The sequence below is a fragment of the Nymphalis io genome, chromosome 1, assembly GCF_905147045.1.
Source record: "Nymphalis io chromosome 1, ilAglIoxx1.1, whole genome shotgun sequence".
Classification (NCBI taxonomy): Eukaryota; Metazoa; Arthropoda; class Insecta; order Lepidoptera; family Nymphalidae; genus Nymphalis; species Nymphalis io.
In genome coordinates this window covers 3,642,705-3,669,614 of record NC_065888.1, presented here as the reverse complement: position 1 = coordinate 3,669,614, position 26,910 = coordinate 3,642,705, and the positions used below count along the sequence as shown (strand labels likewise).

The 26,910-nt window shown below is 31.2% G+C and overlaps 1 protein-coding gene across 1 annotated transcript; it reads left to right on the top strand.

Moving 5' to 3' along the window:
* Positions 1–1,439: 1,439 nt before the first annotated feature.
* LOC126781099 (facilitated trehalose transporter Tret1-like) lies at positions 1,440–23,657 on the top strand. The gene is made up of 4 exons (XM_050505924.1): positions 1,440–1,743; positions 17,333–17,473; positions 18,094–18,350; positions 21,318–23,657. Exons 1-4 carry the CDS (start codon positions 1,698–1,700, stop codon positions 22,281–22,283), a joined length of 1,410 nt encoding a protein of 469 aa, XP_050361881.1. The 5' UTR covers positions 1,440–1,697; the 3' UTR covers positions 22,284–23,657.
* Positions 23,658–26,910: the final 3,253 nt, after the last annotated feature.

Here is a 26,910-nt window from a genome sequence, read left to right as displayed (position 1 = left end):
TATGCAAATAGTGATCGTTCTTGTTAAGTGTTAAGTTGTTTGTGGTCCAGCCACTTGCCAACAGCATTACTTCTTTACATTTAAGGCCAAGAGTCTCCAAGCCTTTTAACGTAAGGACCAACCTGACTCCTCCACCTATAATCTAGATCATCACAATAATTAGTTGCGAATAAAACCACCAACAATAATAATATAATATAAGTCGGTTGTAACATTTCTTGTCTAAGTAATGAAATAAGTTCTTAAAGAATCGCACTACTGTTCTAGACAAAAATGTTATAACTGAATGTTTTTATAATACTGCGAAATTAGGTTTTGGGGTCTGTTTGATTTCAATTCAACTTCTATTCGTTTTATAAATTGTTTTGTTACTTCTAAATTTCTCTTGGACATTTAATTATAAATTTCTACTGAAAGTATATTACGAATAACATAAAATTACTTAAAAAATTAGAACATACAAACGCTTGCCATAATTACATTTTGTACAGTTATTTATCATATATCATATAAAACGTATGAAGTTTAGGACACTTCAATTAATTAAACTTCCTATTACTGAATAGATATCTCCTAAATTCAACGTTCGTTGCGACAGCAAATATCACTGACTTTTTTTTTTATAAATTTTTACTTATAATGCAATAACAATCCTCATAACAATATACGCAAATATAAAAACGGTTAAATATTGATTAATAAGCTATTAAAATTTACCCATGTGTTGTTTATACAATCAAAGTGCATTTCTTAGTTATGTGCATATATATAAGTAGGTTTAAACATTTTCATATCGAAACATATTCAACGACTTTAAGTGACATTCTTAGAAAACAGGTCTACATATTCTTAAATTAACCTCTATGGTAATGTTTATCATATCTTTTAAATAGCAGTAAAACTGTGTTTAGCTTGCTGTATATATATAGTTATTAGTATGCTTATCACATCATTGTTATAATTTAAAATATAATATTTAATTATTATCGTATGTATTTTAATGACGTAATATATGCATAATCAATTCAATGCATAACTTTATCTCGTTATCAAAATGTAAGTAAAATAAACAGTATGAGAAACTAATGTATATTATTATAAAATGAAACGATTGTAAAAGACTTTATTTTAATTATTTTTTATTAATTATTTTTATAATTTATTTACACCGGGAAAATAAGATATTTTAAAATGATTAAGTGCAAAACAATTATACAAAAAATCCTTGATCAGGGAGAAAAAACAATGTGACGGAGTGACCCTGACTCATAAGCACAAAGACAAACCGAACTCGAGGCCCTATTTGTGTTTTTAAATTAGCGTACAACGAGTCAAACATTGATGTTATCAGTCTGCGTCTAAGCGCTGAATGATAAAATAAACAGTATACTTTATCTGAAATGGAACGGGCAACACATGCACGCCGGCGGCGCCCCGCTGCGGCCGCTCATTCGTTTATTGACAGCTGAAACTGTCAACAAACGGGAATACTGCTCGTATCAATACGACCGACCAGCCGGCGAACTGTGCCACCATTCACACTCACGACGAAACGCGGATAGCACGTGGCTGTCTAATATTAGAGCGACTACGCTTCTAAACATCGCGCAGTATTATTTAGTGTTCGCCCACATGGACAAGTCTGTCGGCTTATAATATATAAATGTTTATTTTAAACGATTTTGGAACAACCAGCAATGACCATCAGCCTCAAGTGGAGAGAATATGTGGCCGCCCTCAGTGGTAAGTGTTTTTATTTTACACTTACACTATACAAAATGTATCTGCCTGTGCGCTGGCAACACAGAAGTCGGCTCTTAATTATTTTTTTATCATGTAGTATTTAATACGGCGTTTTTAATAATAATTATAACTTTGTATGACAGTTTTAACTTTTTTATTTCATTGTTTTTTTTAAATGTTGTGAAATTGGATTAAAAAAGGTTTTATTTACAATGTTTAAACGTTTTCATTTATAATTCACCTTAAAACGTTTTGAGGTTGTTGTTACTGCCGTTTTAAATACTTCCGGATTTCAAACTGATTTTCCGGAAGACTAAATTAAATCGAATTAAAGCGGTGACGAACTTGGATATAATATATACTATATATATTATGTGCTGTATCTTAGTGTATAAATTAATAAAATAAATAAATATAAATAATTATCATATAAAAACAATAATAGCTGTGATATGTGAAGGGAAAATAATTATTATATAAAATAAAAATTATTGAATAAATAAATAATATTTTAAATTTGCAATACAGCATTTTAAATACACGTTTATATGATCAAAATAAAATTTTCATAAAAAAACAACTAAGTAGTCAAGCATTTAAACTTGACACAGTTTGACCAGTGACCACCGACTGGTTAAGCAATCGCGAAACGGTTCAAGGTCACAAGGTTCGACAGCCGCTGAGGTAACTTCAGTTTATCTTGTTAGGTAGGTACCACCCCCTCATCAGATATTCTACCGCAAAACAGCAGTACTTGGTATTGTTGTGTTCCGGTTTGAAGGGTGAGTGAGCTTGTGTATGAAATTATAGGCACAACCGACATAACATCTTAGTTCCCGAAGTTGGTGGTGCATTTCTTACAATGCCAATGTCTATGGGCGTCGGTGACCACTTACCATCAGGTGACCCATATGCTCGTCCGCCTTCCTATTCTATAAAAAAAATCCAAAACCCCTTTAGAGTGTATTATCCTTTTGGTCATTACATTGTTGTGAATCAGCAACTTCATAAATGCTACCATGATAATAATATCCTAAGATTTAAAACATGCGAAGCATAAATAATGTGATATACGTGCCTACAGCATACATAAGCACCGGATATTTTTTTTTATCGTATATTCAGTATTTGCCGGTCATAATATTTATGGCGTATTTAAAATGTAACAAAGTCTTTGAAAACATGTTTACATACTTAAACAACTTATACCTGTTTTTTATCGATATCTCTTGCAGGTAGGTATTTTTAGCAATACGATGAAGGGTATATCATGTAACATCCGTACTTATCTTAATTAAAAGTTTTACTTCTCCGATGTACTAGTACCTACTGAATTAGAATATAAAACTTGATCCTTGATATTAAGATTAATTATCGTTTACATTAAACATCAAATGTGTAGCTGAGAATCTATATTAAAACATGTTAAACAAATTATAAATAAATACACATTTTTTTTTTAAATACCATAATTTCCTTTTTATAACCAATAAATTCTTGATGTGTCGTAATATACGAATAAAATATGGTATACGCCATATACTGTATATATATGTATATAATATACAGGTATACTAGCAAGGTACACGCTGTTGATAAAAAAAAAAAATTGCCCCAACAAATATTTAATTTCTTCTTTTGATTTCCAAGTGAGCATTTTCAGAAAGCAGCAGTATATCCGTTATATTTAAGATTATCTAAGATTAAATAATATACTAAATTAAATTATTGTTTAACTATGATAATTTGTCTGTAAAATGTACGTATGCGGGGTAAAATTATGTCGGAAATCAAGGAAATGCTGACATTGACCGTCTCTTTAAACGTTATTATTACAATTTATATCAAGCAGTAGGTAAATATACTGTAAGGTTAAGTTCGAAAGACAACGACAATCGTGAAATTTCAATAACTAATAGACTTAATTTTTTGTTTTTTTTTTCTATAGATAAAGAAGTCTTCACAGACGTGTTGTCCGTACTTTATCTATTCTATTGTTTTTATTTACTTAACAGGCGCAAGGGACATTAACATCTTAGTTCCCAAGGTTGGTGGCGCATTAGCGATGTAAACGATGGTTAACATTTCTTTCAATGCAAATATCTATAGGCAATGGTGACCGCTAACCATCAGGTGGCCCATTTGCTCGTCCTATTCTTTAAAAAAAAATATTTTAGGATAATTTATGTGAGTGTACAATTTTAATCGTCTTTTAGTATTTTTTTTTTTTTTGTTCGTTTTATATATTTTTTTTTCATCGGCCCAGATGATGCGTGCCATTTGTACTAAGTAATAGTTTCCCGTATGTACTTAAGACCTTAATGTTTGTTCAATGTAAAAAAATTGTTAAGTATAAATTAAAGCAAGTCACCGTTAGTCCATTTACCACACGATCAAATAACGATCAAGTATTAATACTGATAAACAGATAAATGCCATTTCTTAACCAGGAAGCAATTAAAAGGGTAAAAATATGACCCAATGATATTTATTTTTTTAAATAACCTTATGATATAAACGAATATTATAAAACGATCAGTTTTATCCGATCGAGCTGTCCGTTCTGTAACGTATCTTCCACTTTTTTTCGCTCATTTATCGAAATAAAACAGTGCGTGTAAAAGCATTTTTATGTAAAATATAGGTTCAAAAGAAAAGATACTTAATTTATTTTATTAAGCTATGTACAGTCATTTTTATACTATATAAAAAAAGCAAAACAAACTGTGGCATTCTAATCTCTCTCTCTCTCTCTCTCTCTGCACCACTAGGCTCAGCCTTTGGGCTAAATAAGCGCCAGCTCTTGGGTCACCAGATGTGTGGACCAGTTTCTTAGAGAGATCTTTTATAATTTTTTTATCTTCTTCTTCTTCTTGCCCTTATCCCACTACGTGGGGTCGGCACAGCATTTTTTTTCCTTCCACTTCTCTCTGTCACTCGTCATCTCAGCACTTACCCCTTTCATACATATATCTTTTTTTACGCAATCCATCCACATTTTCTTCGGCCTCCCTCGTCCCCTACATCCATCAACATTCATACTCATCACCCTTTTGGTGACATGCCTTTCATACCTCCTCATCACATGCCCATACCACGCTAATCTATAACTCTTCAACTTTTCAACTATTGGTGCTACTCTCAGACTTCCTCTGCTATATATACTCGTTTATACTCGTTTCTTATCTTGTCCATTCTAGCTACACCACACATCCCTCTTAACATTCGCATCTCTGCCACATGTATTCTTTTTACATTCTCTACTTTTGTTGCCCAACATTCAGAGCCATACATCACGACAGGCCTAATGACGGTCTTATAAGTCTTCCCTTTTAACTTCAAGGGCATTCGTCGGTTAAAATTGGTCCCAGAGACCTGTCACCATTTCATCCACCCTGCATTTATCCGCTTCCTCACGTCCCTGTCAATGCAACCATCGCTCTGGATTGATGAACCTAGGTAGCGAAAATCCGAGCATACTGGTAGATGGACACCATTTAAAGCTATGTAGGAAAAAATATTATAATAATATAATTTTTTTTATCATCAGACGAAAATAAAATAATAAAAATAATTCGTTATCCTTACTTAAATTATAAATGCGAAAGTGAGTTTGTTTGTTCGTTACGCTTTTACGGTTTAACTAGTTAACCTATCATCATGAAATTTTGCATAAACGTTTTCAGGGATTACACAATGGTACAAAGTACCTACCTTACCTATTAGGTACCTAAAGGGTGCCTCCCCTCCCTCCTTACAAGCGCTTGAAGCATCGGGAGGAAAGTAGTTTATTTAATAAGGATTAATACTATGTGGCTAATCCATTGAATTAATGTAATCTTTTATTTTCAGCTTAATCTTAAAATACGGTATTGTTTTTTTTCTATTATAATACAAGTTGGCGGACGAGCAAATGGGCCACCAGATGGTAAATGGTCACCGCCGTCCATAGATATTCCACTCACTCACCCTTCAAACCGGAACACAAAAATTCTGAGTGTTATTTGCGGTAAATTTTGTGGTGTTTGGGTGGTACCTAACCAGGCAGACTTACATAAATACATCTATTTTAATACGATTAATACGATGTTGTACTCTTTACAAAATATGTCACAGTATATACTTTGGTGCTATTAATTCTTACCTTTACTTTTACCAGAAAATGAGGCCAAAGTCAGATTTTTTTGTTGTATAGTAGTTAAAACTAATCAAATAATTCTTGTTTATTGCAAAATCTCCCTTATATACAACTGACTTACTTATTTATTTATATGAAATGAAATGAAAATAATATTTTATTTGATTTACACGGACAGACTAAAAATTTTAAGCCGCTTTCGTCAGTGTCAAAATTTCAACCTTAACCTACACCTTAAACTACATACATTCAAAATATTAAAGTGCATTTAATATTTTTCGTTATACTTCCGTAAATTTTTTAACGAAAAAATATATGATTTTCGAGGTTTATATGAATATATATTTATAACCCGCATTTATACGAAAGTAATGCTGCAAATCTGTTTGTTCTCATCACGGCTAAATACATCGTAAAGTAATTGGACAAATAGGCAGCCATCGACACAAAAAGACATATCCCCCAGAGTTTTTAGTCTTTCGCCTGTTATTTTAAGGTCTGAGGACTTTTTTTCTAGTCAATATGCAAGTGTAACACTTTTATATTGAATATAAATATCGCACCTTTGATCCTGGTCTATCTCAATCTGGATATTGTCATATATCGTATGGCACAGTCGAAATGCTTAATGGTGTATTTACATGAGGCCAATATCGGAGCCAATCCAATGTTGGCTTTGTCTCAATAGACGTTGGATTGTTCTCAAGCCAAACCATTGAAATAGAATGGTTTGTAGCACAATAAAGAAGAAAGCTTCGTCTACAGGCCTACGTGGAATTTGCATTGCAAATTAAAAAAAATATTTGCATGCCTTATTGTCTTGGCCTGGCTATTAGCGTTGTGCACCGTAATGGAGACACAGTAAAAATGACTAAAAAAACACGCTGTCGCTTTTGTTGTTATATTGGCTTTACATAAACCATAACTATTTTAGGAAGTACTTCTAAGAATGGATCCGGAACAAGCCACAGAGATTTCATTAGAACTCGACTTTACATTAACACGCTCCATCCATCAGCGTGGCATTCATTTGATTAGTGCCGTCTCTCTAGACTCTAATTGAAAAAGCTAGATGAAAACCATTTCCAATTAAACATATATAACTATTATTTTTATTTCATTACTCTGACAAATAATGTTATAAATGTACTCTGTAATAAACCACAATCCATTGGGAATAAAATATATTTTGCTATAACTACATTCAAGTTATTTCTACTTATAAGCCGATTTGTATGTAAACCCAAGCCAAGTTACAGCAATTTAAGGAGTTTGCTTTTATTACCAGACTGTATTATGGTGATAAGTATTTATCGCTACAAGTATTTGCCCAGTGGCCGATATTGAACCATTATTTTTTTATTATTAGAAATGTTTGTATGTATCGAAAATATTTTTTATAGATAACACAAAAGCTCCTTAATTGTAGCTACTAAATAAAATAAAACAAAATAAAAGCGATGTGTATGTTTTTTGCACTGAAAATGCCATCGCACTCAGATTATTACGACAAGTTTGATAATAATATTTTTTCTATATGTGTTATGGGAAAAAACAGCAAGAAGCAAATTTAATTGTCTTAATTATTATTTATTTTTTCTTTCGATATCTCGCCAACGGTCGTTAGGTGACAAATTCAATCTAAATTGTAGATAATAAAAAAAGTACTCGAGTAGAATTATAAAAAAATCAAACAAATTTATCCCTTTTTTTAAGATGGCGGAATGCTCCTAGTAATCTTGGTCTTAAATAATTTATAAAAAGCTTTCTCAGCATTTAAATATGCTATTTTTGTGTTAACACACAAACTTAGTAATTCAAATAACTAGTCGTAGTCTTTTCGCAATTATACGAGATATACATATAAAGCCTTATAAACGTTTCTTAGCGGATGTTTAGTCGAACACTGATTTTGCTCTTTCTGTCATTATTGATTTGACATTCGAAAGAAAAAGACAGCATAGTTTTACTAAACACCCGTTCATCAAATTCACACATCACAACATTATAAAGTAATGCCAATATATCGATATTGATCTTAGAAAAGATTTAAACAATTAGACTTTGCTTTTTAATCTTATCTATATAACTGTCTTGTAAAAAATCGCGATTTTTTGTTTACAAAAAAGGTTCTTATAGGAATCATGATGACACATTCGATTTATAAATATCATAAATTAATACACATAACATTTATCAATTATTATTATTAGAATTTATCTTGTTTTCACAATTGAATACATAACTAAAGAAGATCCGATTAAACAGAATATTTGAGTCATGTATTGACGCATTTCAATATAATATTTATAAAGAAATATGCTAATTACGGACATAATTAAATATTAAATACTCACAGCTGTTTTGTATCGAACACTATCAATGAAATTATTAAGAGGTTATTTGCATATTTAAATAAGTTTTAATATAATTGCTTTAAAAGAAAACTATACACTGGCTAACTTTATGATAATCCAAATTATTTATCTTATTTTCTATATATTTCATAAGTGTATAACGATTTACTAATTAAATGTGATTGGCTTTTATCATTTGGTATAGTAAAATATTAATAATAATCAAAATAATAAAATTCAACAATCGCCATGATCATCATTTGGTTTCTCTTGTGGGGTCAGCTAATTCTGTAAATGTAAGGATTTACCAGACGATTTTGCTATTCCTGGTGAATTGGTGTCCCACCGTCACCATTATCCATCATGCCGATGGTTGAAGCGCTTAATTACTTCATCTATCAAAAAAACGGCAATCGCAGTGGTAATAATCCCACATAATTTGCCACCAAGATGTAGGTTTCCGTAGGAGCTTTGGATGCGCTAAATCAAACCAATCATGTAGCCCCTCCATTTCATACAAAGGACTGTCATCGTAATTGCTTTAATAATCCATAACCAAAATTTCCACCAGGTAACCGGGTACCTTTCGAAGGTTTACCCTGCCTGATAAAAATATCTAATGTTTATGCATTTAAGCTGAGAAAGGCAAATTAAATACCTGTCATTTTCTTACGTGACAACACAACGCGTTATTGTATTTAATAACTTACGTGACAACACAACGCGTTATTGTATTTAATAAGTGTATTATTTTTTTATGACAGTTTAATTAATTAAAGTCATAATAATTCCAGTGAATATTGTTTTCACAGAAGTTAGTAGGATTAGACCTTGCCTTGCTTAAAGCGTGTATTCTTAATATCGCTACACCATATGGCTAACTAATTGCATCAAGAACAGTGAACGCAACGATAAATCAATTTTCATTAACACGCCCGCAAAAGGAATTAAATAATTATTATATCTACATTCAAGAAGTAGAACAAAAGTAGAATTTAATCGTTTCTGTTAATATTCATATTAAAAGTTGTTATAAATGATTATAGAGATAAATATTTTGGTTGTCTATCTAACTTGTAAATACTTTATGGATAAAAACCACTCGTTAAAAAAACATGTTTACTTTACTTTCATCCTTACTTAATTTCAATCATAATGGATCAGCTCATCGACACAGGATAAATTATTATAGAGCACAACTAAGTGCGTAAACACAGATGGACTTGATATCCTGCTCTTACATATTCCGATGTGACAAAAGTCCTTTACGATCAGACAGAGATCATGCTGACACAAACGCCTTTACATATTTTCTGAGAGAAAATAGTGATACACTCTTCTTGTATCTGTACTCTGTACTCTGTTGTATCATCGCCCGAACCTGCATTTTTGCCCCTCAAGTTTCCAATCTGACAATCAGCCATTAGACAGAGACAGTTAGATGAAAAGAAAAAATACATAAAGATTTTATTTTACATTTACAGTAAAAAAACAGTGGGGGCTTAACGTAAGCCCTGCTTTTGAATTCAGGTAATAAAACCTTTGTCCTGTAACGTCAGTAATTCTTTTTTTAGGGGTTACGAAGACTTATATGAGAATTATAATTTCATATCATTTCCTCTTTGGGGTTTGGTTTGTTTGAACAGCTTTGTAACAATTTGCATTAAATATATTTTATTTTTTATAATACGTTTTTTATAAAAGCACGTTTCGGAACAGATTTTAGTATATATAAGTTTTACTTGCTTTAAATTCAGACTATTGATATGACTAGCGTGAACTTCTTGTTCACTTTGTTGAAATAAATGTTGCTAAATTAGGGTGAAATATACTTTGTTTACAATATTACCTTTTAAATAAAGAATAAATTTAAAAATGGAATATATAAATTTATAATTGACGTATTTTATTTTATGTATGGACAAACAATTGACACATACGTCACGAGCAACGTCAAATGAATGAAGAATATTTACATAAGTCGCATTCTGTAAGTAAATATATTTGAATAGAACATTGAGGAAGTCATTTTATTATTCATCACATAGAGATACATATAATTAAATGAATACTAGGAAAAGTATACTATTTTGATATGCACGAAATATAACAGTACTTCAATTTCTTTATTGTTCTTTCATAATATCAATTTAAATATTGTTCTATCATAATATCAATAAATACTAATATGTTATGTAGCCGAGATGGCCCAGTGGTTAGAACGCGTAAATCTTAACCAATGATCGTGGGTTTAAGCCCGGGCAAGCACCACTGAATTTTCATGTGCTTAATTTGTGTTTATAATTCATCTCGTGCTTGACGCTGAAGGAAAACATCGTGAGGAAACCTGCATGTGTCTAATTTCGTTGAAATTATGCCACATGTGTATTCGACCAATCCGCATTCGAGCAGCGTGGTGGAATAAGCTCCAAACCTTCTCCTCAAAAGAGAGAGGCCTTAGCAAAGCAGTGGGACATTAACAAGCTGTTACTTTTACTAATATGTTATCAATTTTGCAATCTTAAAATTATATAGATATAGGTAGAATGTGATGCTGCCTGGTAATAAATAAAAAGTAATAAAAATACAAGCACATTCAAATGACGTAAATCAATTTATAGACAAAATACAACAAAGCCACGGACAGCACGTCATTGGAAATATAAAAATGCTATTCATGAATTAATCAATATATATTAGATCCAATGCTTGGCGGGAAATTGCCAGCAAGGAAATATTTTGATAGGAATCACCTTTAACAATGCAAGTGCAACATCTATAGACGGTGGTCAACACTAAATATTACGGGGCACGTGGCAATAATAGTAATTAAACGACAATATTTCAAAAAAATATATAAACAAACTATGCATTGTTTTTAAATAAAGTTAGGTATAACATGTATTTGCCTCTTAGTATATACGAAACTTCTATTTAAAAAATATAATAAATAAAACACATTATTCGATAAAATATTATAATACAAATAAAAAAGGGCATAAGTATCTTCATGGGACTAGTGTCTGTTATTATATATATATAGTTATAAGCAAAATTGAATTGCAAATAATAGATAAATCTATTTATAGACTGACGTACTGAATTTCTTGTCGGATCTTCTCCGTGGATTGTGCATTCCGTACCGGTGAGTTTACGTTTAATTAATATTGCAAAGAAACGATTCTAAAGTGCGAAATAAAGTTTATCTTAAATGTAAGCGTATTATTAATTAGCACAAATCCAGAAGAAAAACTAAATAAAAGCTTGTAAATAATAATAAATTAAGTTTTATCATTGTGCTATTCTGTAAAAACTCACTTCATAACGCACACGTGAAATGTTGACAACCGATATTTCGAAAATATTTAATATATTTTGGACTATTTCGTTAGAAGAACGCCAATTAGCACTTAAGACAATAATCAGGTACAACGTTATTTTGGTAAAATTTTATAGATAGAAGTTTGGTTATAATTAGATTTGTGATTTACGAATGCTAGTAATAAAAATGATAACCATAAGGCGATGTAGTTGCGACATCATGTGAACTAAGATTGCTTGCAACATCGCGTTTTGATGAAGGCGGAGGAAGTCAATGGAGGTGCGATGGGGATAGCGGTCTTTTCAATAATACAAAAAAAAAAAAACTAGTTACCCGTATATTTCGCAGGGTACAATAAGGATCTACTTTAAACCTTCATATTGAAAAACGAATACAAAATCTGAATCGCTTTTTTGAGCTGGAAAAATTTACGTAACAATTTGACTTGTTTTGGAACGTATAGAGAGATTCATAAAGAAACAATAATTTTTTTATTGTATAAATAAATTGTATTCATTAAATATATCAATAACACCACAATACAATACAATAATAACAGTCTGTAACTTATTCCATCTGCTTAGTTCAGTTATGCACATTACGAACAATTATCTTGTATTACTCGTAATTGGTTGCACAAACGTAGCCTCGTCACCGCTACTTGAAAAATAAGTAGGTCATTTTACTAATCATGATGAGGAAATAAAAATGTTTGTTTTAGATTGTTACTACGTTATTATCGCATTACGTTTGATATTATTTATCTGTATTTTACATATCAATAAAATGAGTAGTAGTTCAATTTGCATAGAAGTAACCGTTATCTTTTAATAACATAATCCTTATTAAATATATTTTATTCTCTTTCAGTCTCATGGATGAATTACAAATATATATTTATCACTTTTCAACGGGAACGATATCCTATCAAATAAGATTTTTTTCTCTCTTGAAATTATGGTTGAAAAATTAAAATACATATTAATGCCATATTTATATTTTTTTATCAAAGTAAATATCATCTGGGCGGGTAGCTAGAGATACTCTAGCTACCCGCCCAGACTTCGTGCATTTTAAAATTCATACAAATTAACCGTTTTTTTTAATTGAGTGGACAACTTATATTTCACATTCCAAATGTTTAAAAATTTATTTAAATAGGATTTGCGTAAAATCAGAAATCTTAGCGAGTGTCTACGTCACGAAAACTACGCTAAATTTTAAGTGAATCATAATAACAATATTTTTAATCATTGAACGCTCAAAAATCGCAAATTGATTGGAAGTCGTTCAACAATAATTGTAATTTCTTAGCCGTTTTGATTTTGATCTTGTCAGAAAAACTTGAATTTTTAAAATATAATTTTATATAAAGTTATGCATCGCAAGACCATTCACCCGTGCACTTTTTCAAGAATTAAATGTAATAATAATAATAATGTCCTTCGGACCGACTTCGACCACGACGGCCATTCTTAAGGAAGATTCGCCAATTGCGCAGGGCATTTTATAGTGCACAGGTGCGTGCGCAAACACAGGTGCACTCTCTTTTCCCTTACTCTCATAATCCGATGGGACGGCAATTCGACACGACCGGAAAGAGTTCAGGTGCAGGACCAACAGCTTTACCTGTTTTCCGAGACACGGGAGAGTACACACTTTCAATGTCCAGACACTGGGCTGCTACTAAGAATTTTCGACAGAAAAATCCTATAAATTTTATTAGCCCAACCTGGGATTTGAACTCAGGACTTCAAATAAATGTAGACATCACATTCATACATAAAGTAAATTTACTATTTGTGCCTTTAGTTACATCATATACTCGTACTTCATAATTCTCTCTAATTACCATCTGACATCAAAGCTGAATTGCCAACGAGCCCTCTTCAAACTTCTCATCAGACTGATGGTAACTTTACATTTAATTTATGTTGTAAAATGATGATTTATTTTAAAAAACACACTACTCGAAACTACCTACGTACCTACGTTTTTATTTTAATTTATAAAAATTCCAATGTCGCAATCAATGATTTATATTAGTTGTAAAACTAAAATCAGATAATACGAAGAAACCAATAACGACTTTTAATCAGCAAATCGTAATTAGAGTAAAATTCCATACAAAAATTTACCTAACAAATCAATTTTGCATTTTTATTTGTATATATAGGATGATTAATCTAAAAAAATACAGATAAAAGTCCGTATTAAAAAAAACCTTTTCCAATTTTTTTAAATAGATAACAGCCTGGCCTCCTGATGAAAGTTGTCACTACCGCCCATAGACTATGACAGTGTGAAATATTAACCATCCCTTAAATAATGAGCTAATGCGCCACCACGTGGTATTTTATTATTATAACTATTAGTCTTTAGTCTAGGTTATCTATTAATTTACATAGAGGTATCCGGTATAGACCTTATTCATACATAGCGTTATGGCGTACTGTCAAATCTAATGAAAGATATTAAGATGATCGCATAGACAATTCACTACTTTTTACTTGTTTGACATATTCCTAACTGTGGTCGAATATGAGATGAGTGAGTGCTACCAATCCAGCTTGATGAGGTCAACAAGCACATTGGTGGGTCAGAGTTTGACTTCGCTCATTCTCACTAATTGCGTTTTATAACGAAGTAATCTAACTGTGATAATAAAGAATTAAATAGTCCGTAAAAATATCCTTATATAATTGCTCGTAAATGTCAAATTACTGAGTATCCTGCGGAGTGTTGGATATACACGTGGCATAATTTTATTCGACATATGCAGTTTTCCTCACGATATTTTACTTTAACGTTGAGCGCGAGATAAATTATAAATACAAATTAAGCGCATGTGTACTCGGTTATTCTTGATATTTGTAAATCTGCGAGAATTCAAATTCACTTTTTTTTGTAGTGTAGGTAAGCGGACGAGCATATGGGCCATTTGATGGTAAGCGGTCACCAACGTCTATAGACATTGGCATTGTAAAAAATATTAACTATCGCTTACATCGCCAATGCGCCACCAAACTTGGGAACTAAGATATAATGTCCCTTGTGCCTGTAAATTACACTGGCGTGTTCAGCCTTGAAACCGGAAAACAACAATACCAAGTACTGCTGTTTTGCGGTAGAATATCTGATGAGCTTGCATAAACGTGTAATATATCGACTGTGTTGGTATTTAAAAATTAGCATGGCCATTTTTCTGCACTTTTTCGTCACAGTTAATTATTAATGGTATTTATTATAAACGTAACACACATATGCATTTTTAACTTGGAAAAATCGAGTAATTATTTTATTGTCGTCACAACAACAATTATTTACTTATATCGCGATGAACTGCCGGTTCTAAAGATAAAACCCATAGATAAGACATAAAAACTAGCAGAAAGCAATTAATTAAACATTCTAGTTATCTATTTCAAAAAAATTCCTCTTTAATTATTTCCGTACACGTAGAAATAAAAAAATTAGATCAACTTCATATGAGAGATGCTCATGAATGGTATATTTTTTATAATTTGAAGGCTTACCCATGCACTGCTCCAGTTTGAACCCGCACTAAATATTAACATTATATTTACAGTCCCTTACAGATAAACATTTATAGCTTGTATGTATTGTATGTAATAATTATTAATGTTTTAATTAAACTCCGAAAATGGACAATCCCCTTATCGTCTATGTTTTGACAAATGTATAATACATACGTTTTCAGATCAGTAACGCTTATGTTCCCTTGCCTCACATTTCTTGAACATATGGTGATTTTTGTATTATAGTTTTGTATTAATATTTTCTATAATACATTCCTAACCAATTTCATTATATTAATAAATTCAAATTGTATTTATTACTGTACTTACTGGTGGTAGGGCTTTGTGCAAGCTCGTCTGGGTAGGTACCACCCACTCATCAGATATTCTACCGCAAAACAGCAATACTTGATATTGTTGTGTTCCGGTTTGAAGGGTGAGTGAGCCAGTGTAATTACAGGCACAAGGGACATAAAATCTTAGTTCCCAAGGTTGGTGGCGCATTGGCTATAAGCGATGGTTGACATTTCTTACAATGCCAATGTCTAAGGGCGTTTGGTGACCACTTACCATCAGGTGGCCCATATGCTCGTCCACCTTCCTATTATATAAAAAAAAAAAAATTTTTTTCATATATTTTAAGAAAACTACTCTAAACGAGATGCTAATAGAGCCGGCAGACTATATCATACACATCTATTTTTATTACATTTTTATTTTAACAAAGCTTCGTCTTCTTCTTTCAAATATAAATTTATTGACGGTAGAAAGAGATAAATCGCAATCACTCGGTAGATAATGTATATTTGTATAATAGTAAAAGTGTTAATGAAATTGTACCGGTATTTAAAAACAATAAATTAACAAAATCCATTTGTATACACAAGATATATACTCGTAGCTTGTTTCTGCCTCTAGACTTGTTTGAAAATGAGACAGACAATATGAAACATTAGTCATTTAAGAATGTCATGGTTATATTAGCTATTGCTCATAATAAAGTATCTGAATACAAAGTTTTTTTAAAAACGTGTATACACACCAACCAGTGAACAAGCGTTGTGGTCACAATATCGGTCAATGAACTTAGAATCTTAGAGCTTCTTTAAGATCACTTAGTCATTCAATGGAAATTAAATCGAACGTAGTTTTTTTTTCAAATCCTTTTAATCAATTTGATATTGATAAGATCTAAAGAAACTTTATATATTTTTATTTTATTTCTGAGTACTTATTTAATATGCTTACCAATTAAATGAACATATACGTACCTAACCTTTACAGTTTCTTGCATATTTTTTACTGCAGTATGATACTTATATGCATATACGTTTTGAAATTTTTTTTTAATATAAAACAGGTTATATACTAATTTAGCCTGAACAAGTTTCTTGGTGACACTTTAAAATACTTGTCACTTGTATTAATTAATTATATCCTTTATTTGCTTTAAATTTTGTAATGTGTATTTCGTTCTTTCTTTTTATTTTTATTTTGTATATTATAAAAATGTCTGTACATAGTTTCTAAAAGTAATTTATTCAAATTTATTATATCCTTATGTATAATGGCGAATGTAAATCAGATGGTCAAAATGAATAAGTTTTTTATTAAAATAAGCATAACGTCGTAAACATTTGATATCGATAATCATCCGCATTGTGTGTGTATTTGACATGATATGAAAAAACTATCATTTAAAAGTGAATTATGAATAAAAATGCTTAAAGGTATTGGGTACGTCTGATACATTTTCTTTTCGTTCATTCTGCTCTTTTACTATAAATCAATAAAACAAAACAAAATTCATAAATAAATTAATTAGTGAACGGATCCAACAATTTTAGATATTGGCATTCGGCATAGCAATAAATATTATACTAGAAGTTTCTAAACATAATATGCCTTTTTCAACGTTTTGAGTTTTTGACAAACGTACTACGTTTTATTTAAATGATTAAATAAGATTAGCACAAATCTTGCAAATGTGAATACGATAAATGTTACACACATATATATTTTTATAGATCATATCATAATAAATATAAAGTACCTATTAGTATATATACATATAGCAAACGAAAAAGATATATAATAATAGAAGTACTGGAAAAAAAAGTACTCGTCTGCTGAATTTTTTATATTTCATTACCTTTTCGAAGGGCTAATGTAATAGGGAATGAGGAAACGTCAAGATATTTGCGTGTAAAAAATACTTCGTTTATATTTCCAGCAACTTTAATAACGGCGGCGGCTGGCACGACTGTCGGGTGGACCTCGCCGACCCTACCGATACTCCTGGCCAAAGATTCTCCTATACAAACATCAGCCGATCAGAGCTCATGGATCGCCTCGCTTATGATTCTGTTTTCAGGTATTTTATCATTTTAAATACTTTATTTTTTCTGGACAAATATAACAGCAGATGTCAGAGTACTTTGAACAATTAGATGAATATTTATAAATTATGTGAATTTCAATAATTATTACTGTACGAGTAAATAAAAAATAAAAATTATGACCAAGGCAAGGATTATTTTCTATTCTTTATGTTCTTAGCCCGAAAATAACAACACAGTACAACTTTACCACAAAAACCACAAAAATATCTAAGTTTTCTTTTTTGCGTCATTCATTAATTCAAGTAGATCTAACGAATATAAGGATCCTGGTACTGTGTCAATTGAAGACCTTTGAAATAATATTGTAGTTTAGTTCCATCATAATAAAATAGAGCCTCATCTCAGTCTGTGAGTGTCATAAGATCCAGATATTTTGTTGAATACATCCTTCTGGAGAAAAAGGCGACACGCCGAATTAAAAACTCCGTCAAATACTTTGTTTACATAGATTATATATCTACTATCTTATAGGCTACATTGTAATTGTGTCAACGCCAAATCAATAAAAGCAAGCGAATTGTGATGATAATGATCTATGATAATTATGAAGCACAATGAATAAAAAAAATTAATTTTTAATAATATTTTCCAGCCGTCAGTCCTATTCCCGCCTCGTATCTCGCAGACAGAATAGGCACAAAACGGACGCTGCTTCTAGCTGCCATTCCTTACATCATTGGCTGGATCCTCGTTATGCTGGCGGCTAATGTCCCCACCATATATGCCGCACGCCTTATCTCTGGCCTCGGCTACGGAATCGCATACACAGCTGCCCCTATGTATCTCGGTGAAATAGCTTCAAATGAAGTACGAGGAGCCATGGCTACACTTATCACTGTGATGTCGAAGGTTAGTTACTGTATTATCAAGAAAAAAATGTTAAACGTTTCTAATCTGTATCAACGAGTACGTATCTATACGTGCGTGTGTAATGTGCTTAGCATGTAACCGCTTATCTCATTTAATAATCAGAATATCCTTTACTGACTATCATTATCATATCAACTTGCAAATAACTGTCATATATTAAGTTCGTAAATTTCGTCGTATAATGGTATCGATATTTTCTAAATTTCCCAGCAAGGTGCTTAACAACGTTAGGCGGAACCCAGATGCATTTGCAGGGAATAATACGACACTTATTATAGAACTAGTTATAAAGTGCTTAGAAAAAAAAAAAAAAATAGAATACTTGCATTGCTGTAAGTAACAAATAACTCAAAGATTTATTTATATAATACGAAGAACAACTGCAGGCAAGAGGGACATAAAATCTTGAATCGAAACTAAGGAAATTTAATTAAAAGTTTGATTGACATTGTTTTTATCAATTCTGTAATTCAAGTAGCAAATAGTGTATTGTGTTTGTAATGATATGATTTAGTATTGGTGATATACGGCTTACGAGTTTTTTCACAGGTGTTAGTTACTTTTTATCTTTCACTGATGGTAGGGCTTTGTGCAAGCTCGCCTGGGTAGGTACCACCCACTCATCAGATATTCTACCGCAAAACAGCAATACTTGATATTGTTGTGTTCCGGTTTGAAGGGTGAGTGAGCCAGTGTAGTTACAGGCACAAGGGACATAAAATCTTAGTTCCCAAGGTTGGTAGCGCATTGGCTATGTAAGCGATGGTTGACATTTCTTACAATGCCAATGTCTAAGGGCGTTTGGTGACCACTTACCATCAGGTGGCCCATATGCTCGTCCGCCTTCCTATTCTATAAAAAAAAAAAAACATCTTTCTGAGTTTATGTAACAGCTCTGGTCAAAACCGCTGCAAAAGCAATACAACGGAGTACTTTTTATTTTGTTATTATTATCCCAGCAATTTTGAACTCTCTTTGTTATTTACAAGTTAATTATGCACCAGTTGGCAAATCTTGGAAACCTTCAAGTTTACTCAATTGAAGGTACAACTATACAACGACTACAGTACGCTATTCTAGTAGAATATACTCGAAATGCAAAAGTTACTTAGATCTTTCGAAACCAAAATATGCAGTAGTTTATTTTTATTTTACAGACTTCTTTTTACGATCTTCCAATTCTACTTTATGATCCTAATGTAAGAAAAAAAACTTACAATTTGATAAGCTGAAAAAGTAACAAAATTAATTTTAATCTCTCTGAATAAAATTATATATCTCAGTCTTGAAATGTGACACTGACATGATGATACGATTAATCCTTAATATGTAATTATCATTATTGTTAATGGCGTATGTGACTCGCGTTTTCTCGATCTTGCTCTGTGGTGAGTTTCGAGTTTGTATTTAAAGAATAAGGCTTCTGTTTACAAGGGAATCCTAATATTCCTTTTTGTGTTACGTGTCGGATTGAGCATAGCTCAAAGCTAGCATAGAATTAAAACTATCACACTTTACATCATAAAGCGGTTCATACCCCATTGGATATTGAAGCTTTACTTGCTTCTTAATAATAAATAATTCACGCCCTGATTGTCTTCCTGCCAAAGCACTTAGCACATGCTCTGTCTCTGCTAAATTTCAAAAATAACCTCTAACCGTATCCTATATATTTAAATTTTACCCTCAATTCATAAACTTTTTTAAATATTTAGTTACAAATATACAGTTAGTAAAATATAATAAAATTATATAAGAACAATATTTTCATGGCGTCAAATGATGTCGAAACTATATTTGTAAACTTAAATTGTTTAAATAAACTGTACGTAACATTAATTGAAACCTTGTGCGATAAATACTTTAGCCTAATTTTTACGTCAAAGTAATTAAAAAGGTAAAAAAAACACATAGCTGCAGCTCATTATTTATTTGAGATAACGTTTATAGTAAAGCTTTCCTTATTCAAAAGTAAATTTGTTTATTATAATTGGAGTTAATAGATAAACTGTTTATTTGTGTTGTTATTACCTTTGGTTATATGATCCAGTTTTTAAAATTTTTAACGTACCTTTAGTAAAATTCCTAGTATTCGGCTGCATTTACCTATGTTTAGAATTTGAATAATGTTAATTTCACTCACTTAATCAATTTTAAGAGACTTTCTGTTGTTAAAATAAACACTACTTAAACATTTTGTATAAAGTTAAAACGATTCATTGGTGGTGCTAGATTAATAGTGCTGGATTAACTGGTGGTAGGGCTTTGTGCAAGCTCGTATGTGTAGGTATCACCCACTCATTAGATATTCTACCGCAAAACAGCAGTACTTGGTATTGTTGGTGAGTGAGCCAGTGTAATTACAGGCAAAAGGGACATAACATCTCTGTTCCTAAGGTTGGTGGCGTATTGGTGATGTAGGGGATGGTTAACATTCCTTACAATGCCAATGTCTATGGGCGTTGGTGACCACTTACCATCAGGTGGCCCATATGCTCGTCCGCCTACCTATACAATAAATAAAAATAAAAAAACACCGGGTCGGGCGCATAAAAAGATTTTGGGTATTTCTATCGATAAAATCTTAAGAATCTGGAAGTTAGAAGTGTTTACACTGCCTGTCCTCGGAAAGTATTGTCCATTGTGGTCCTACGTGGTCGTGGTCGTATGGTCTTTCCGCTCATGTCGGATTTGGCGTCTTATTGAAGGGTAATTATGAGAAAGTGAATAGAGAATGCACTTGTGCGTAGACACACACTATTATATTATATGTCCTAATGGCTAGTCTCCCTTGAGAATGGCAGCCGTGGCCGAAATTGGTCAAGAGAACATTGTTTTAACCTTGGTGCTTAGCCTGTCCAAGTAACCCTTTTAAATTAAATTTTTAAAACAATAGGTAACTCAGTGCAAAACATTAAATGTATATAAATATATTTTCTTTTACAGTTCGGAATCCTGTCCCAGTACTGCATTGGACCATACGTTTCCATGTTGGGGTTAGCGAGCTTCAATATAGCAATACCAATACTTTTTGTGGTTACATTCAGCACAATGCCAGAATCGCCATATTATTATATTAAAACAGGAGACACAAACAGAGCCGAGAAGTCATTGAAACAACTTCGAGGAAGATATTATATTAACGAAGAATTAGAAAGTATGACTCATTTGGTCAACGAAAATATGAAAGATAAAAGTCGTTGGAAAGACTTGTTCGTTGTTGGTGGAAATAGAAAAGGGCTTATTTTATTATTCGGAATATATTTTACTCAACAATTTTGTGGGAGTACCGCTATAATATCGTATGCTCAACAAATATTTGGTGCTGCTGAAGGCGGCTTAGGAGCTAAGGAGTCTTGCATATTATTTGGCACAGTGCAGTTGCTGACGTCAGCGATATCTTCACAATTAGTGGATAGGTTAGGGAGAAAGCCACTTCTATTGGTGTCGTCGTGTGGAGTTGGACTGGCAAATGTAATTATAGGCGCATATTTTTTTATGAAATATGAAAACAATGAGCTCGTTTCTGCTTTGAAGTTCATTCCTATCGTTGTGATACCAATTTTCATATTTTCATATACCATAGGATTAGCTACTGTACCTTTCGCTATAACATCAGAAATATTTCCAACGAACATAAAGTCAAAAGCGACTTGTGTTATTCAAATATTTGTAGCATTAATGACATTTGCTGTTACAAAGTTGTATCAAGTGATTGCAGACAATTTAGGAAATTATGTTGCGTTTTGGTGTTTTGGGTTATTATCAATGGGAGGTGTTGTTTTTATATTAATATTACTACCGGAAACAAAAGGTCAGTCGTTCGCTGCTATACAAGAAAAGTTACACTCGAATGACAAAGTTAAATATGAAAAACGAGATGACCACGCGGGAAGCGTCAGAATTTTGTGATAACATATTTATATAGTACAACGTCTTTAATTAATGTAATAGTAACTTGTACTTAATATTATTTACATTTCCGTCCATCATAATGTCTTAATCATTCCGATGTTTCAATATAGCTTGCGTTAGATCTGAGAACGAGAAATGAACATCACGCTTCATAATTATTTTAATACAAGAAATATGTTTAATTACTCCAATAATAAATATAGGTTCTTTTTTAAATTACGTTATAACGAAACCTTAGCATTATAACGTAATAATTAACCTACCTGTTACTGTTAAAACTTTACCTCCAATTTTAAGGAAAGGTAATAAGTAAAAACGTTTTGTTTTACATATTTATCAAGCAATTGTTATTTTCATTAAATATATTTATATATAATAGATTTGTAGAAACAATAGTATATTTAAATGTTTGCGTTATCTCTTTAGCGGTTGGAGTTATTGAAGTATTCCAATAACTCACCGTGTGGTATGAATGTAAGTACTAAAGCCTTGCCAAATTACAATAGAAAATAAATCTAGAGCCTATTCCAACCACAAGAGGAGTGAACACAAATAAACAACTTTGACATTGAATTGACGTGATATCATTAGTCGAGGTCTCGAATAGTCTATGATTTTAATTATGAATTCGCGAAAAAATGCCGCTTTAAATGTCGGCGAATTTGTTGAAACTTTTGATGGAAAATTAAAGTGGTTATAAATAGTTCAGTGGAATTATATTGTAATATAATTAAAGATACATTGAACAAGAAGTTTTAGAATTTTATCAAAAAGTAATAATTAATTAATGTTTTAAAAGTGTAAAATGACAACGTGATTGAAGTGCCTGTGTAGTATAAAAATCCCTAAATTAATTAAGAAAAATAATTATAGTCAAAAAGTAATATATTGGCAAATCGCATAGAATACGTAAATAAGATTTGTTTATCTTAACTCCTTCTTCGGTTAGAATAGGCTTTAGCTAAATAGTGAATCTCTTCCATAAATTTACACATAAGTTTTGTACTTATAAAATGAGGATGCGTCTGTCCTTAAAGCCAATAATAATTTGATATAATAATATGCATTATAATCGATTATGTACTTAAGTGTATTTTATTTATTGAGTAATAATAATGTTAAAATACATTAATTGTGATATAAAGTCTCGCCTCGTTTGTGTATTTTAAAAATACGATGAATAAACTTAGAATACAAAATAGTTAGTATATAACAATATTAAATAGTGAATGCATTTTTAAATTGTGATGTTCAATCATTCCCAGTGCCTTAATGTCAAGTGCCATTTAAATATTTGGTATAATTTTATAAATACATGTTACAAGCGTCCAAATATTTTTAATATTAATATATTACAAATTTTTTAGTATATTCTAGCACTTTTATTTTAAGTTCCCAATAAAAAGAATCCATACAAATGTTATAAATACGGAAGTAACTTTTATATCCGTTACTATATAAATCTGTTATGCTTCCATAGCTAAGCCACTGAAATTTTGTATGAAGAAAATTCGTCAAAATCGTTTTGGTATCGGTTTCGTCGGCATCAAACAATAAGACTTAACGATGCAATCCCAAATTTTGAAAAGCACGTGAATTTGTTGGTGAGAGTCATTGAATAGATAATTCCCCAACGACGATAACTGATTATAAGCGATTGGTTGAGCATCGCAGCCCTGCTGTTGCATAACTAAAGGGAAATTCGTATTACAGTTAGCCATCATTTTAGACAGTTATGCCATCATAATTAGTGGGTTACAGGCTCACTTTTCACCTGTTTTTGGACACGTGAGCATAAAAATTGAGCTATATCATTTGCGCAGTTGACTCTGCGTTGATAATGGCATCTATGACGAAAATCGTATGGGTGACGCCATATTTTTTTAAATAGTAGGTATATGTGACTCACCTTCAATTACTGAAACTTTGGTCAAAATCTCTGGTTCTGCTTTAATCTAAACGCTCATTATCCGTTATTACGTCATCAACTGCCATCGACCAATGACTATTTCAATTCATTTGACTTCAATTAGCGTTTCAAAAAGATTAGTACTGTAGACAAAAATATAATAAATGTCAAAATGTTTTGAATCGTCAGTAATATTATTTATACATTTCCTGTGTTATATTCTTTTAAAAAAATGTATTAAAATCATTACTTCTAAATATTATTTAGCGGATGTTTATATCGTTATTAGAAATCATTGATTTGACATTCGAAAGAAGAAGGCAATATTGCTTAACTGATCACCCAATTAAGTTTTATAAATAAAGCCGTTATGTTTATTTATAATTTTATCCAGAGATATTTTTAACAAATGAGTTATAAACATTCACCAACATCTATTTACTCATACTGTAATAATGCGTCATACAACACGTCTGTACCGCGTATTGTTTCGCGCATTTATTTAATTATTTATATTATTTTGTCTTAATTATCAGTTGCCCCCGGTATGTCAGGTACGGTAGGCCGCAAAAGTATCAAGCATAAGCTGAAAAAATATTTCTTGGACAAACTATAGGTATATTAATAATATTTTATTTTCCATGTTTTTCATATTTGCTTAATTCTTTTTGTTAATTATAATATGTACATTTAATTTATTAATAGACTGAGGTCACACCTTTGTTCTTTTCTAAAAAAAATCTACCATCAATTTAATAAAAATTGTAATTTATTAGTATATTTATTCTTTACACGCAAAATATGAAACAATATTAAAAAAATCTAAAAGCATTACTCCAAATAAAAAACATAATAAGTAGAAATAAATAGAAATAAATAGAAAACTAACACGCAAGATAAAATGAAATTATAGAACTGTTTATTGAATTCTACGCGTTATTCATCACATACGCGTCAGATGAAGCATCTAGCACGGGTTATGGGTCTCGCTTTGTAACATCTATGTCGCGATTTAAAATATTATTTGTCGCCTGACGTCTCTAGATTTGTTTTAAAACTACCCACAGATTATTTATTTTAAAATTATGAACATGTAGCTTTATTTTTTTTATAATATAATTGTTGATACTTAAACTTTTATTACTATATAATCACAATATTTCTTTAATAGATTCGAATAATATCTACACGTTACGTTTAAATTAATATACTTGTATTTATATGACGATAAATACTTTGCGACAATTAAAATTAATTATACTGGTGGTGGCTTTGTGCAAGCCCGTCTGGGTAGGTACCAACCACTCATCAGATATTCTACCGCAAAACAGCAGTACATGTTATTGTTGTGTTCCGGTTTGAAGGGTGAGTGAGCCAGTGTAATTACAGGCACAAGGAACATAACATCTTAGTTATTAAGGATGGTGGCGCAGTGGCGATGTAAGCGATGGTTAACATTTCTTACATTGTCTGTAAACCTCTTGTGGTTGGAATACATTGCCTATGTTCGTCCTGAATTTCCTGCATTTTTTCCGTGAAACCGAAAAAAATGAACAGAGAAAATAAAACTATAATAATAGTACGATTTTATATACGTTGTGATTTATGATCACTAAATAAACATTTCGAAAGCTTTTCACAGTTAACACATTAATAATTGATTCACCAGTAATTTAGCACTAGCTTTTATATATTTATTTATTCTTGGATAATTTTAAAACGTTAAATATTTAATTCAGAAATAATAATAATATATTTTGTTTTTAATAATAATACATACAGATTATCGGATACTTTTTGTAAATTAGGTAAAAAATACTTTAAACATAAGTAGTTAAATAAAAAATTCCTTACGTTATCTTGGTTTCATATACGATGTAAACATGAAAGGAATTAGACAACTGCAGTGTTAAATTATACACAAAAAAACTTGGTCTTAACCAAGTAGGCTCTTACTCTTTATATCAGATAACTTGGAATAGATAAAAAGTTAGAACCTTAGGTTTCGTTTGTCTACTACTTTCTTTTCCTGGCTTTTTATCAATGGATGGAATAGGCTTTATCATTTCGGGAGATATCAATAATTTAGTATTTTTTACATTCGTTTTTGGAGTGGAAAAGCTATTATATAATATAGTTTTCCAATGTACATTTAGGAACATCAAATATTTTTGAAGATTTAAGATATCCCATTTTTTATTTTTTACAGCAATTTATCCCTTTTTCATAGCATCTAAAACTCAATATAAGTTACGTACCTACTCTTAATTAACCAATAACTAATTAAGAATATAATACGTCTTTTTCCTTAAAAGGCAATATAAGTAATATGCCTAACAGTAAATAACCGAAATAGTAAATAAATCAACCTAATTACTAATCAGTAGAAGATCAAACTCAAAACGTACTGTAAGATATTATTACTGTAAGATCAAACTCAAAACGTACTGAAAGAAACGGTCGTGTGACATTGACCATAATATTCATAACAATTCAATAATACAAGCATCAATATAAATCACCATAAGTCGGTTGTCAACATTTCACGGATGAGTAATGGAGTAAGTTCGTACAAAATTTATTTCTTTAATTTATTAACAACAAAATATTAATGTTTATTTTTATTCTTGCCCATAAGCCTTGTCAGCTTGTTTGGGTGTTGCTTAAACTAACAAACAAACTCTAGGCAAACTAACATAGCATTGCAGTGTCTAA

Bases quoted from the DNA above. Each gene is read 5' to 3' on its own strand.
- LOC126781099 (XM_050505924.1), top strand. From the start codon at position 1,698: ATGACCATCAGCCTCAAGTGGAGAGAATATGTGGCCGCCCTCAGTG. The intron at 1,744-17,332 runs GTAAGTGTTTTT...TTATATTTCCAG, and splicing joins ATATGTGGCCGCCCTCAGTG to CAACTTTAATAACGGCGGCG. The intron at 18,351-21,317 runs GTTAGTTACTGT...TTTCTTTTACAG, and splicing joins TTATCACTGTGATGTCGAAG to TTCGGAATCCTGTCCCAGTA.